The following is a 15785-nucleotide window of genomic DNA, read 5'->3' as shown; positions in this document are numbered from 1 at the left end:
AAATTGAGAAAATTCAATCCGGACAAAGATTAGCATCCAAGTTGAAGACATATGGCCTAATTTTTGAATAACAGCTTTGGAGAAAATGAGGGAATCAAAATTTGAAAACAAATTTGTCCTCTTTCTAACAGCAGCTGCACAAGACACATTGGGACAAAAAAATTATTGATTACCTTTTTTAATTTTTTCGGGGTGGTAATCACCTTTTCTCTTTTAAGTTTTAACCAGAGGTATGGCAACACATTATTTTCAAAAGAAAACTTGATTATGCTTTTCTGTCACCGAATGCAACTCTAGTTCGTTTTTCAATTCGGTCTTAATAAATCAAATTAATAAAAGCTCACATAAATTAGATTTTATAACACTTACTCTAATTAGAAAACATATAATGAATGATAATTCGTACACAATTTTTCATTAAGAAAAAAACACACACAATGAATTAAAATGAAATTCCACAATATTCATTTTTATTTTTTTAAAATTTACATTCCAATACTTTTTCAAGAAAAAATTTAATTTGTTTGGAAAAAAGTTGATTATTATTTATTATTATTATTATTTATTCTTTTTTTTTTTCTTGGTTCATGAGCAAAGTTGAATTTGAAAGCAGAGTGTCTGTGTTACTCTGTTTTCTTCTGTATTAAGCTGACCAAAGATAAGCTCTTTTCTTTTGTAGCTGTAATTTTTGCTTCTCTTCTTGCAAACCCTTTCTTCCCTTCCCAACAAAGTTTCCAACTTTCAGTCTCAGCTATTCGAAAAATTCTCTCTTTCTGGTTACCCATTTGACTCTGTTCTCCGCAGAGTCCCCAGATCTCTTCACCCCCTTTATCTCTGCTTCCAATTCCAATGGCTGGTCGCTATGACAGTAACCCCTTCGATGAAGAAGAAGTTAATCCCTTCTCTGTAAGTCCCTTCTTTGCGAATTTTTTGTTTGATGTTTATCATTTTCGGTTGACTTGTTTTGATTCTATAATTGATGTGCTTGAGGAAGCTGGTTTTCGGGGCTAAGGTAATTTTCTTTTGGAACCAAAAATAACATGGTAGTTATAGTTTTTGTTGTCTGTGGTTCTTCATGTGTATATGGGATTTGGTGCTATCAGATTTTAGTTTTGGATTGTGAAGCTGTCTTTGCAATTGGGTATAGTGACCGACGTTTTTTATTGAATCAAGATGAAGTAATCATCCCGTATGAGGTAGGGTTTTGAAGAGATTTTCAAAAACCATTCTTAATGAAAGAAAAGAAATATTAAACCAACTAGTCTTGAGTATCAACTAGAAAGCTAATGATAATAATTTAGTCCGTGAGACTGCAGAGAAACCATAATTTTAAAATATGCAGGTTAAAGCTGTATGATAGTATGGTTGATCTTTGGCTGGAATATAATCTCTAGCTTATTGTCAAACTTTATTTTTGGAGAGTGTGATTGTTAGATGCTTTTACTTGCGCCGTTAGAATTCTGAACAAACAATTCCCAACTTATGCTCTGTATTGTTTATCGATTGTCAGAATCCTGGGACTGTTGCCCCTGCCACAAATTCAAGGCTTCCACCTCTGAAGCCGGAACCTGCTGATTACAATTATGGCTTTGGTGCGACTGTCGACATACCTCTTGATTCATCGACGGTATGTATTTAGGTTCTTGAATTCCTGCTTCATTTATATGTGTATTTCGTGTATTGTTTCTATGATTGATTGTTTTTTCTGAATCTATTTCAAAATTTAGGATATGAAAAAGAAGGAGAAGGAACTCCAATCCAAGGAGGCTGAATTGAGAAGACGGGAACAGGTATATACCTGGATGTTTGGTGGTTTTACTTAGTTTGGAGTTTCCATGATTGGTAACCATAACCTGATAACATGGGAATTAACGTGCATCTTATTTCATTTGATGTATCAAAAATATAGGAACTGAGAAGAAAAGAAGAAGCAGTTGCACGAGGTATACATTTCCTTTACGGCTACATTTTTGGAAGACCTTAATGTTTGCTGATTTGGGTTAAATTACTGGAATAAGCAACTATGAGGCATCTTGTATTTAATGTTTTGGCTTGAGTTTGCTTGTTTTTGTAAACTTGGTGATGAATTTTTTGGTAATGAATTAAATTCCATGTTTTTTCCCTTTTAAAAACTCCATGTTTCTTTTGCTATTCAAATTCTGTGCTTCATGTATTAGATTCTGTTTTGCAGCTGGAATTGTTATTGAGGAGAAGAATTGGCCACCTTTTTTCCCCATTATCCATCATGATATTGCTAATGAAATTCCAATTCATCTTCAAAGACTGCAATACGTTGCATTTACTACGTTGTTAGGTATGTTACTCCTCTCTTTCTCTTTCTCTTTCTCTCCCTCTCTGCCGGAGTATTTGAAGGTGTTTTATGCATGTTTATTATTATTATTCTTGTTACTTCATTTCCATTCTTTAAGAAGATTCTGGTCCAGGGATCTTTTTGTATGTAAAATTTAATGAAAATAAAAGAAATGTTTTTTGCACCCAAAGAAAAGGGGAAATTTTTCTAAAGTTGTTGTCATTAGCTATCACTTTACATCTTCTGCTGCCAACATGGAACATTTTATTCTTTTTACCCCGAAAATCTTTTGAAATGAACGATTTATAATATTAAAAAAAAAAAACAAAGCGAAGAGGTTAGGTACTGATAAGCTAGTTTTATGAGCAATCAAAACCGCTAACATGTCAGGCTGGAACTAACCTTTTCTCCCTCCTTTGAGTAAAATAATGGCTTGATAAGACATGGTTCACTGTGGAATGTATCTGTGATATATATTATTATATTTATTCACATGTCATGTTATATCATTCATTTCACCATGAAGTTGTACGGATGATGTGTAGTCCATGGCCATTCATGAAAAGTTATATTTTGCAGGATTAGCATTGTGCCTGACATGGAACATTGTAGCTGTCACTGCAGCTTGGATTAAGGGTGAAGGTCAGTTTAAGGATATAGAATAAGAATATTTCTGAGTACTGAAAAGCTAGAATGAAAATTCTAACATTTCCAAATTCCATGCATGTGGAACTTGGCCTTTTCTATTCTTTTGTAGGTGTAAAAATATGGTTTCTTGCTATTATCTACTTCATAGCAGGGGTTCCTGGAGCATATGTTTTGTGGTATCGCCCACTATATCGTGCTTTTAGGTATTTTTCTAAAAGCATAGGAATTTTAGATTTCTAAAGTAAATGAATTTAATATGATTGTGCTTGTTCCTCCTAAATCAATTAATGCGTTATTCAACGGGACACAGTTACCCGAAGCGAACCTCTGACTAGTATGCCGCAAACAACTCCTAGAGGCACCGAATCTTCTTACTTGTTTCCCAAGTAACACGCCCCTCTCAGCCTCTCATTCCTCTCTACTGTGTTTTTAACCCCAAGTAACTAACCACGATTAACTGCGGATAAGCACATCATTATGCGATTGAATGTATTTCCTCGAAATCACGCCCCTTCTCTCTCAATCTCAGCCCATTATCCTCTGATTTTTCCAGCCCCTTTTACGGTTTTACCACAATTAATTCAGCCAAGACTCAGATTTTTATTTAAGGAATCCTTGATCACAAAATTCATGAAACACTATGCATTTTTGCACAAAATGGCAGAGTTTTAGAGAGAGAAAGAGAGTGAATTCCTGCACTTCTTCTCTGCGTCCCAGCCCTTATTCCAGCTGTTCTTCCAATGTTCTTCAAGTGTTCTTCTAGATCCAAGCCATACAAACACAATTCACTAATTCTTGTGTTTTTACCGAAATTTCAGCAAGGTAAGCTCTTGTTCCTTCTCCATTCTTTTGTTTTTTCAGCAGTAATCATGATGAATTCTTGCTCTCTTCCATGCTAGAAAACCTCTCTTGAAGCCTATATGGAGCACACCTAAGGAGCCAGAGAAATTCAAGCTCAAAGAGGCAAAATTTCATCACTTTTTGTGACACTTTTTGGCATAAAAAAAAACTGCACCACAACCAGCCATGTCCCTGCCTTTGTGTGTGTTTTTTCTGGTGTTTGAGAGGTCTAAGAACTGAATTAAACAAGAGGTAAGGGTTAGGACTAGATAGAACATGTTTGTGCTTGTTTTAAGAGGTCTATGAACACCGAATCAAGCACAAACATATTCTAACTATTCCTAACCCTTACCTCCCCAGAAAATACTCTCATAAAGGCAGGAACTCGGCTGGGTATTGTGCAGTTTTTTTCTTGGCCGAAAAGTGTCACAAAAAGTGATGAAACTTGACCACTTTGAGCTTGAATTGGTGTAGCTCCTTAGGCGTGCTCCATATGGGCTTCAAGAGGGGTTTTCTAGAGAACAAGAATTCACCATGATCACTGCTGGAAAAACAGAAAAGAATGGGGAAGGAACAAGAGCTCCCCTTGCTGAATTTTCGATAAAAATGCAAGAATTAGTGAAAACGGACAAAGAATTGTGTTTGTATGGCTTGGATTCTTGAAGAACATTGGAAGAGCAGCTGGAATAAGGGCTGGGACGCAGAGAAGTTCAAGAATTTACTCTCTTTCTCTCTCTAAAACTCGGCCATTTTGTGCAAAAATGCATAAAGTGTTTCATGAATTTTGTGATCAAGGATTCCTTAAATAAAAATCTGAGTCTTAGCTGAACTAATTGTGGTAAAAAGGGCTAAGAATTTCGTGGTCAAGGGCTGAGGATTAATGAAGAAGGGGCATTAAAACGAGAAAGTTTGGTCAGCGCTTTCATGTCGAGTTTATCTACAGTTAACCACAGTTAGTTACTTGGGTTAAAAACACAGCAGAGAGGGGTGAGAGGGACGTGTTTACTTGGGAAACAAGTAAGAGGATTCGGGGTCTCTAGGAGTTGTTTGCAAAATACTATTTTGCTAAAAGCATAGGAATTTTAGATTTCTAAAGTAAATGAATTTAATATGATTGAGCTTGTTTCTCCTAAATCAATTAATGCCTTATCAACAAAAAATGTGAGAATATTTCACTGATGATAGGGGATTTTATCGAGATATCCTAGTCCTGACCAATTATTTTCCTTTTTATGCTTTTTGGAAGCATTTACTGGAACAATAGTCATTATACCTGCATATTTTGGTCCTCCTTATTTGGTGTCACAATAGGTTTTTGTAATTTTCTCAATTATTATTTTTGCAGGAATGAAAGTGCTTTGAAATTTGGATGGTTCTTCATGTTTTACCTGGTAAATTTATTATATTTATAATACAAGCGGTATACTTCAATTGGAAGGAATCTAATCGCTTTTTCCTTTTTTCATCTGCCTTCAGCTTCACATTGGATTCTGCATCTTAGCTGCAGTTGCTCCTCCTATAGTTTTCAAAGGAAAATCCCTGACGTATGTTGCCTTCATATATCTACACGCTATTTAACATGCTACTATTAGTTATACGACTTCCTTTTGGTAACGAAGGAGACCGAACATCAAATTTCTTTTCCTTGCAAAAGATAGATCCCTTTTCCTTTTTCATTTTAGGCTAAATTGAAGTACATATCTTTTCATACTTATTTATTTATTTACCTGACGGTTGCCACTGTGTACTCATTGATGCAGAGGCATTTTGTCTGCCATAGATGTGCTGGGTGACCATGCTTTGATTGGCGTAAGAATGCTCATCTGGATTCTTAGTCCTGCATATTATTTAATTATTTAATTATCCAACTTGATTTTTATGATTTATAATGATTTAGATATGTTCAGTTGAGTATTTTTATCTTCATTTAAGATTTGTTCTACACACGTGATTTTAATGCAAATACTGCTGAACTCAAACTAAGTTGATCATTCGTTTTCGCTTTTCTCTTTTTGCTTGTAGATCTTCTACTTCATTGGATTTGGACTATTCTGCATCGAAACATTGATCAGCATTTGGGTTATTCAGGTTTGTTTCCACCTTTTTCAGATTTTGAATGACATGATTTACCTTACCATTCACCTATTCATTTTCTTTCTTGGTTGCCATATACAGCAAGTGTACATGTACTTCCGTGGCAGTGGCAAGGCTGCGGAGATGAAACGGGAGGCTGCAAGGGGAGCAATGAGGGCTGCAATCTGATCAAATCATCTCGTACCAGAAAGCAGTGTGGTCGGCGTTGTGCCTGGATCAATGTAAAAATCAGTAGCCACAGAAATCATGACAGAGAATATGTTACCTAGCGTGATTTTTGTTTATAACGTTTGTTCATGTATTTTCCCACCGTTTTGTTTTACATGCTACCTATTAATGTGGTTTGTGTACTGTATATTATAAGCAGAGTAGTAGACATAACAGTGGCTTGTAGAAACGTGCTCAAATTTATTCTTAGTTTTGGTTCACTATTTCTTCCCTCTACATGAATTCTGATCACTTTCTTATCCCAGAAACTGGTACTATCAATCTTGAATGTACAAAGAGATCAGTGATATCAGGCGTGCCAAATAAAATGAAATGCATCATTGCAAATGAATAATAGCAGCTGAACAAACTCCATTCCGATCAACATGGATAATATATAACAACTTTTATTTACTGATGAGTTTCAGACACTAGTATGGTAAAGCGTGGAGGACTAGAAGCTTCTTCTCTGTGTTATTATATAATTTATGTAAATTAAAGCAACATAGTCAATCTTGCAATATATATATTAGGTGTGGATTAATGACACACATGCTTGTTTTGTATAATGGAAGCAGCATAATTAAATACATACAGCTGTGCAGTTTCCCTTGTGGAAAGAAGAGATTTGTTTATATGACAGTAATTAACGATGGCATACTCTCATTTATTATATCAAATGATGTTGTTGCAATACTTCATTTTCAGTCTTGGGAGTAGGAATCATGCCTTATTAAATGTTACTTAACTTTTATTATTCATACAATGCCATACACTAGTAGTTTTCATGATACCAATACTGATCATTCAGCAGTAACATATTGGAGTTGATACAGGGGGATCTCTACTATAAGGAACTGCATATAATTAACAGAAAACAAAAGATTAATAATATTATTCACATGACACAAGTCACAACATGCATGCATATCAACAAAACAGTCTTTTAAAGGCAAGAGGAGGTCAGCTAGCATCAATAGCATCAATGATTTTCATGCAATGTGCTCACAAGAGCAACTATACCACGATCAATGCTTCTATATCTAATCTTTTGAGAAGTTTAGGGACTCCTCTAGCATCTGTTACCATGCACTGCCTCCTGCATGATGATAAACCAGCAGCATGATCCATATTCTTTCCTTGTACCTGCCTTTGCACTTCATGAAAGCCTCAGCATTCCATGAGCAATTGCTGCTATTTTTGTTTTTTTTTTTTTGCATAATATTTTATTTGAAGTATTTGAGGGTATCTATATGATAATAATAAAAATATATGAAAACATGTGAGCTATCTTGAGTAAGATACTTTTGATTGTTTTCACTTTTCCAGAATGCCATGAAGTCTAATGAAGAGCAACTTGCTTCATGGTGCCAACAATCAATGGTGCAGCCGCGCCACCGTACCCCTGCCAGAATGGCTGAAGTAGTAAAGCACCTAGCTGGACATGTGACCTTCTTCTGGTAACAAGGACCTCTGTCTTTGAAGACAACAGTTGTCCTTACTACACCACCCCTTGAATACCCTCCATTTGGACCTCCATATCCTACTCCAATGTCGATTCCAAACCTGGGCACGTCGAACCTCCTCTGGCCAAAACAGAAACGTTTCTCTGTTTAAAGTTTAAACCGTCCTATTGAAGACTCAACTTATTATCTTACTTCATTCTCTGTGTTATTATATAATTTATGTAAATTAAAGCAACATAGTCAATCTTGCAATATATATATTAGGTGTGGAATTAATGACACACATGACATGCTTGTTTTGTATAATGGAAGCAGCATAATTAAATACATACAGCTGTGCAGTTTCCCTTGTGGAAAGAAGAGATTTGTTTATATGACAGTAATTAACGATGGCATACTCTCATTTATTATATCAAATGATGTTGTTGCAATACTTCATTTTCAGTCTTGGGAGTAGGAATCATGCCTTATTAAATGTTACTTAACTTTTTATTATTCATACAATGCCATACACTAGTAGTTTTCATGATACCAATACTGATCATTCAGCAGTAACATAATTGGAGTTGATACAGGGGGATCTCTACTATAAGGAACTGCATATAATTAACAGAAAACAAAAGATTAATAATATTATTCACATGAACACAAGTCACAACATGCATGCATATCAACAAAAACAGTCTTTTAAAGGCAAGAGGAGGTCCAGCTAGCATCAATAGCATCAATGATCTTCTCATGCAATGTGGCTCCACAAGAAGCAACTATACCACGATCAATGCCTTCTATATCTAATCCTTTTGAGAAGTTTAGGGGACTCCCTCTAGCATCTGTTACCATGCCACCTGCCTCCTGCATGATGATAAAACCAGCAGCATGATCCCATATTCTTTCCTTGTAACCTGCCTTTGCAAACTTCATGAAAGCCTCAGCATTCCCATGAGCAATTGCTGCATATTTTGCCATGCTATATACTTTTAATGGTTGCTTCCTGCATAAATATTGAGTTATTGTGAGAGTAATTTGAGGGTATCTAATAGTGATAATGGAATGAATCAAAATATATGCACCTGAGACCAACAGTGTGAGCTAGTCCTTGAGTAAAAGAGTGACTTATTGGATTAGCTTTCTCAACTGTTTCACAGAAAGTGGCCAATGAAGGATCCTCAATGGAAGAGAAACAAACTTGCTTTGCATGGTTTGGCCACACAAACTTGTCATGAGCATGGAGAAGAAGTGGTTGCTTCCAAGCCTTGCCACTTCCTCTTCTGGCATAAACCACACACCCTTTGTTCCAAGATTCATGTGTTGGAGGAGCCAACTTAGACATGATCCTAAGATAGCTGTAAGGATAACTAGACCATTCCTTTTTCATAGGGTAGTTAGGACAACCAAGAACTCCAAGAACCACTTCTCCATCCTCTATGAGTGATAGAGCTACAGCATGCTGATCAACAGGACTAAGCGTCCAGAATTTTCCAGACAGACCCCCAACGAAGTTGTTGCAGTGACTTTTGATCATGTCAATAATCTCTGAAGCTCCAAGAGGTGATTTTGTTTCATGGATTCCAAATCGAGGCGATTCGGCTAGAATTTCGTTAACTGTTTTGACAACAGATTCTAACAAACCAGATGCATCAGTTTTGGTGAGAGTTTTGACATCATCTTTGACTAGAATTGAGAAGTTTTCATTCCCTAAACACCGGGAGAATATCCAACTCACAATTGCTTGGACACTCCAATCTGTTTCAAATAACATAATGAAGTACTTTAACATGACTGAATTATTTGAGTATATTAGATCATGAATAACCACTATGAATTCAAGTTGGAAGTTGGAACCAAGATCACTAGTCTTAAGTATGATAACATGTCCAAGATCATAGGATAAGCAATTGATTTCTTCAACATGGAAGACCTTGGAAGCAGTTCAATCAACCAATAAGACCAGCTAACTTGTACAATTCCATCATGATTATTGTATAACCCTTGAAATCCTCCAAAACTAACATTTCATTGACTTACAAGAACTTTAGAATATATGTATAAGTATTTATTTTGATGATGATGTCCCACAAGTGAAGAGGCCACTTGTTATAATTTTACTGGAAACCATGAATCTTAGCACAGGTACTATGTCCGTACACTATTTATTCACTAAAATATGTTACCGCACACCTCTATTCTCGAAAATTGTTCCAATATAATCTAACATAACCCATGTTTCTTTTAATAGAAAATTCCGTAAAATAAGTTTTTGGACAAACATAAAAGTATAAAATGTCATAAAAACAAAGAGTTGTGTTATCTGTACATGTTATTTTTAAAATATGAGTCGATATGTCTCTAGCATTATATATATATATACACATGACAATTTTGTAGAACACATAAGGTTCAACAATTATGCAGTTGAGGAACATTGACCTGCAATTTCATGTGTAGAATTATGATCCAGCTTGTGAGAGAGGCAGCATGCCATGTGCACTGCTCTAACAGCAACATCCAACTCCTTAGAATAACATTTCTCTTGTTCAGATGAGACAAGACCAAACATTTTCCTGTCCTCCTCCATGGCATGAGAAGAGTAAATTTCGTCGAATTTCGACGCAAAACTGAGGTGCCTAGATAGATTGTGAGGGTGTTTATGATGGAGGAAGGACAATAAGGAAGAAGTTGATGAAGGCTCTACAAGGGTGTGTGTGAATGTGTCATGTTTCAAGGTATATGGCAAGTTTGCACACAAGGGGTAACAATATAAAGGCATCTTTAGTAGTACCAATATGATTGAATTTGATTATTTATGGAGTAACCATAGAGTATTATATATATTCTCATTAATTCTATTATGTTTACATTTGCTCTTAGTAACTTTTTCAATAAGAAGGCTATTTTTATTCAACCTCCATGACATTAATATTAAAAATTATATTCTAAGACAGCAAACTTGTTGATACTCCGCCAATGAGTTATAGCTCAAATGGCATAGTCTCCCATACTCAATTAAGAGGTTGCGGGTTTGAGTCTCCTATCTTTGGTAAAAAAAAAAAAAAAAACTTGTTGATACTCCATCATTGAGTATAAATCTTCTCTTAAATAGTAAACAGGGCTCGTGTGAATTTTAATCTTTTCAAATTTCATTCATTACCTAGATTAGAATCATTCATGTTAGTTTATCCTCAAGTATAATTTTACCCTCCCCTTTATTTGGAGCAGGGAACAAAGGGTGATCCTCGAATATGAGCTCATCATCGTCACCATTTTGTAGATATCTAAGAACTTCTTTATTAGTTATTCTTAGAATAAACAATTACTCTTGCCAAAAATAATAACTAAACTTGTTTTCATTTATACATAGTGTATGTATTCTCCCTTTTTCAAAATAAATGTCTCTTTCAAAAACATTGAAGCAATTTGCAAATATATTAAACCTTAAAAAAGAATGATATATGATTAATTTTTATTTACCCTCAGTATCCCCCAATGGGTGTTTTGAGTTATAGGGTTAATCATGTAATTCCTCTATTACATACTATTAGTCTTTTAGTATTAGGAATTGTAACTTGGATTGGTCGAGGGTCACTCGTTCGCTTAAGTATGTATCGAGGGTTCGAATCTCACTTTGTGCATGCAGCAACCCATTGGTTGGTCAGTAGTAACAGGAATTGTAACCGATGAATTAGCCAATTGGGTCAATTATTGTACTGCCTCACGACAAATTGGCGGTAACCATCACTAAAGCAGTGAGAACATACACAACACATCATTCATTTTTTTAAGCCATAATCAAGTGTTAATTAATTCAAAAAGTATGATATATCCATCTAACACTATCCTTTTGTGTGTGAATGACATAGACATGTGCCATGAGTTTCAGTAACCTTGTTCATATGATTCAATATAAGCATGATTGGTTATGCAAGTATGTTGGTGTTTATACTGCATATACATCTTTTATAATAAACACAGTTTTAATATTAGTATTTTTTTAATAACTAAGTATATATCTTTTAATTATGAAAAATTAATTTAAATATATAATTAATTAATAACAATCATATTTTTATACAAATATTGAGAATATTTAGTGTATAAATATTTTTTAATTTCATGGGTTTAACATTTTTTATTTATAATAGTAAGCGTCTGACTTAATAATACTAGTAAGAAGTGTAACATTTATTGATAGATTTTGACTTTTTGCTTTTCTTTTTGTAAAAATATATATTCAGTTATTTGAAAATTCAAAAGAAAAATATAATTAACTTAATTAATAGCATAGGTTATTTTTTTAAAATCTCAATTGTATATATATAATATAACAAAATGAAAAATTACGATTTATAGTTCTCTTTACTTAATAAAAAATATTTAAGGATGAATCATATGCTTAGATTCAATTTGTTATAATGATGAACACTATTAATTTGATTGAACAGAATATATTGCGTGTACAATGTGTAAGTCTGAAATCTGAATGCAAGAAAATAACTGAAGACAAGAAAGCTCGTTTGATGGTTGATGCTACCACATACATTCTGAAAAAGAAAACAAAACTTGATCATTCTGGAGTGCTGGCCCTTAATTGCGGGTGGGTTCAATTATAATATTGATGTGAAGTCATTCTTACTTTTATAGATAAATTAGATGTACTTAATATCTAGCTGTTCCTCTATGACGTGAACCATATGCAAAAGTGATCTCATCCATTCTCTTGTTTTTTTTAGTTCACTCCTGTATCAATCATATATGAGTGAAGTTGTTTATTTAAAATACTTCTCCTTTTATCAAGTAAATTGGACAATCTTCAATAGTAAGTATCACAACACATCCACACTACATAATCACTCACACAACATTAAGCCTCAGCTGCATTTAAAATATTTTTTTTAGTTGTCCGCTATATTCTTCAACCCGACAGGCTAAAGACTAATTCGTCGCGAATTAAAGCTCTATTTAAAGATCTGCCGCAATAAGTTGCAGCATGCACAAGTCAGAATTCACATTTAAAATACTTTTGAGTCTCTTTTTTTTTTAGTCTCTACTTTGTAGAATTTTCCTTGCACCAAGAGCCCGGGTTCTTCAACTAGGTATTTTGTTTTTGGTACATAAAGGGAAACAAAGTTTGACATAGGGGCCGAAGCCCAAGAGGGAAAACATTTTTTTTTGGTTCGATCCAAGAATGGTAAGTTAAAGCTACGTTATATCATTTCATAAAAAAAAAAGCTAGGTTACATCATGTCCAAAAAAATAAAACAAAGCTACATGTATAAGGTTGACATGAGATAATGGCATGCTAATTAACCCAATATTATTGCAGTAACAAAATTATGCTTGAAATTTATTGGGTTTTCCTCACAGAACTACAGAAATAAGTATACGATGATATGTGAAAAACAAAAAGAAGATAAGTATGAATGAAAGAAATTAATTTTATTTATAAAACTTAGTTTCATTTATGACTATATTTATCAAAATTCAGAATTTTTATTGATAAAAATGATAATTTATTCATTTTTGTAGTACAAAATTAATTTCATTCATCCATAAATAAATTTATCAACTTTCTAAATTTGTATGGATAGAAATGGTGGTTAGGAATGTGTTTGCGTGCGGTTTGGATTGGATGTTTTTAAAAAAAATCGATCCGATCCGATCTAATTTCAAGCAGTTTTGATTGGATTGGATTTGCGATTTTGTAAATTAAAAACTTAAATATATATAACAAGTCTCAACATCAAATTTTAAATAACCAACAATGACATAACAAGTCTCAACAATATCTTAAAAAACTAACGATAACATAACAATAGAAATAAAATTATAAGTTAATTAAAAAATAAATAAAATCACATTTTGAACATAAATATTTATTAAATAATAATAATTGTTCCGTCCTGAGTGAGCTTCCGAAGTGTACTCGGCGTCGAGGCAGAGAGGGGACTCAGAAGCGTTCTCCTGCGAACTGTTGACTTCGGCGTGGACCCTAAAAAAAGGACTCCGACGCTCAAGTCAGTTATGAGAATAAGAAACTCGGAAGAAAATAACGTTAAGAAAAATAAAACAAAGAAAAAAAATGGAAGATGATGATTGCTCGATATTTCTTGTGAACCGTAGATTACTCGTCTTTTCCTCTTTTTCCTTGACTTGACGAGTTATGCTCGTCTGTTTAAATAGGTTAATATTCGAGTAATGCTCGGTGTTGTTTGTTATTTGGATTGGGCTTCCGAATTTTGTTACGCAAGGATATCGGCATCATTTGACTTGGTGGACTTATTCTCGGTTGTATAGTTTGTTGGACGAAGATATTGGAAGATTTGGCCGAGGATATCGGGAAGGTACACAGCCCCCAAGCTCGGCATGAGAAACATGTTGAGCTTTTCTATATCCTCGGTCTGCTGTTTTTGGAGCTTTTGTTAATGTGGGTTTCTTGCCTGGGGAGCCCCCAAGCTCAACGTGTTCCTCTTGCGAGGCTTGTTTGTTTTTGGGCTTGGTAAATTGGGCCTTGCGTAGAATGTGTTGTGGTGTTTTTTTTTTTTTTTTGAAGGCGGGAAGTGGGGGGATGCCAGTTGTGGTTAATGGGGAAGTGGAGGGGGCTACGTGGGGTACTGTGTCGAAGTAACTCCTTGTCCCCCTATCCGTTAGGCTTCTGCGAGTTTGGTTTTTGTTTTTGAGTAGTAAGATGAGTAAGAAAGGTAATCTTCTTTCAGTTTCCTCTTGTCTTTTCGTTACTGTTTGTAGTTGGCTTGCATGGGTAAGAAGGGAGTTGCTTTGGATGAAAATGACCTTTATGGTTGGGTTGATAGCGACGTTAAGTCTCGGGTTTCGGTATTTAGTAGTTCTAATATGTTGTCGCAATTGAATAGTGCGAGGTGGGTCAGGGGTGGAGACAGTTTGAGGGTTAGGTTCTTACCTTGCGAGAAGAGTGATAGAGTATGTGAGAAGAGGGATGACTGGGCTTACTTCTATGTGTATACGTGCATGTTGAATGTATTTGGGTGTTCGCTTTCCTTTTACTGATTTTCAGTGTGGTGTGTTGTCTCTGTTGAATTGTGCTCCCACGCAGCTTCACCCTAATTCGTGGGCTTTTGTTCGTGCCTTTGAGTGTCTTATGGAGTATCTTGGTTGTTATCCTTCCCTTGGGGTTTTCTTTTCGTTATTTCAAGCGAAAGGTGTTTGGAAGGGTGGCTGGGTGAACTTGAGTAGTCATCTTGGACGAGCTATCTTCAGCCTGTACAAGTCTTCTTTTAAGGATTTCAAGGAGTTCTTTATGAAGGTTCAGATTTGTGAGGAGTGTTACCCGTTTTATCTTGACGCTATGATGGAAGAGAGGTTTCCGTTATTCTGGTCTGCTGATCCTCGGCAAGTTTTAGAATGCGAGGATAGGGTTAAGAGTGAAGATTATCTGATTGGGTTTCTTATGTTTGCTATGTCCTCCTCCGAGCTTTTGTCTATTCAGGCCTTGCTGAGGCTTGAGGGGGATAGGGAGGCAAATGTTACTGAGTTGGTGGGGTTGAAGGCAAGGGTTGCCGAGCTTGAGGAGGAGGTTTTGACTGCCTTTACTCTTGGCTTTGACCGAGCTGTGGCTCAGGTTGGTGTCGTTGCTCCGGATGCTGATGTGAGTTTACTTGATGTTACGAAGATTGTAAGCGGTGGTCGCCTTATGGATGATGGTACCCTGCCTGAGAATCAGGGTGAAAGTGAATCAGTTGAGAAAGGAGCATATTAGAGGACTGCTTTTGTAATTTATGTTTGTTTAATTGGGCCTAGGTGTTTTGTACCCGTATAGGGTGTTTGATACTTTGATTTTGAAGGTGCGCACATTAACTGAATATTTGACATATTGGGATAGTTGGTATTTATAAATAGATGTTCTGATTAGAAAAGTGTGTAGTTGATTGTTTTTGTTAAGTATATGACTGATATGGGGTGGGGGACCTCATTAAAACCTCTCCAAGAAAAACCCTGTTTTTTGGAAAAAACCTTGTGAGTAGGAAAAAGAGTGTCTCCCCATGGCCATATCTTCTTATGATAAGTAAGATCTAAGAGATGATACATTCCATATTCCAGGGATGTCATTTCCTTGTAATGTTTGAAGTTTATATGCTCCATTGCCGAGTATTTGTATTATTCGGTAGGGACCTTCCCATGTTGCTGCGAGCTTTCCATGTGTTTGTGGTTTCCGTGCTTCTTCCGTTCGTCTTAAGACGAGGTCTTCT

At 35.3% G+C, this 15785-nt stretch overlaps 2 protein-coding genes across 2 annotated transcripts; one reads left to right on the top strand and one right to left on the bottom strand.

Moving 5' to 3' along the window:
- Nucleotides 1-419: 419 nt before the first annotated feature.
- LOC112791416 (secretory carrier-associated membrane protein) lies at nt 420-6324 on the top strand. The gene is made up of 12 exons (XM_025834243.2): nt 420-906; nt 1511-1627; nt 1728-1790; nt 1910-1943; nt 2192-2314; nt 2891-2953; nt 3069-3162; nt 5145-5190; nt 5276-5343; nt 5560-5608; nt 5822-5887; nt 5975-6324. Exons 1-12 carry the CDS (start codon nt 850-852, stop codon nt 6059-6061), a joined length of 867 nt encoding a protein of 288 aa, XP_025690028.1. The 5' UTR covers nt 420-849; the 3' UTR covers nt 6062-6324.
- Nucleotides 6325-8033: 1709 nt separating this feature from the next.
- Nucleotides 8034-10404, bottom strand: LOC112791414 (3',5'-bisphosphate nucleotidase AHL). Its single transcript, XM_025834236.3, has 3 exons — nt 9994-10404; nt 8637-9309; nt 8034-8557 (listed from the first exon to the last, which is right to left on the bottom strand). Exons 1-3 carry the CDS (start codon nt 10331-10333, stop codon nt 8254-8256), a joined length of 1317 nt encoding a protein of 438 aa, XP_025690021.1. The 5' UTR covers nt 10334-10404; the 3' UTR covers nt 8034-8253.
- Nucleotides 10405-15785: the final 5381 nt, after the last annotated feature.

Source organism: Arachis hypogaea, chromosome 3 (genome assembly GCF_003086295.3).
Source record: "Arachis hypogaea cultivar Tifrunner chromosome 3, arahy.Tifrunner.gnm2.J5K5, whole genome shotgun sequence".
Taxonomy (NCBI): domain Eukaryota; kingdom Viridiplantae; phylum Streptophyta; class Magnoliopsida; order Fabales; family Fabaceae; genus Arachis; species Arachis hypogaea.
The sequence above is the reverse complement of the archived record's forward strand: the minus strand, read 5'-3'. Positions and strand labels throughout refer to the sequence as shown.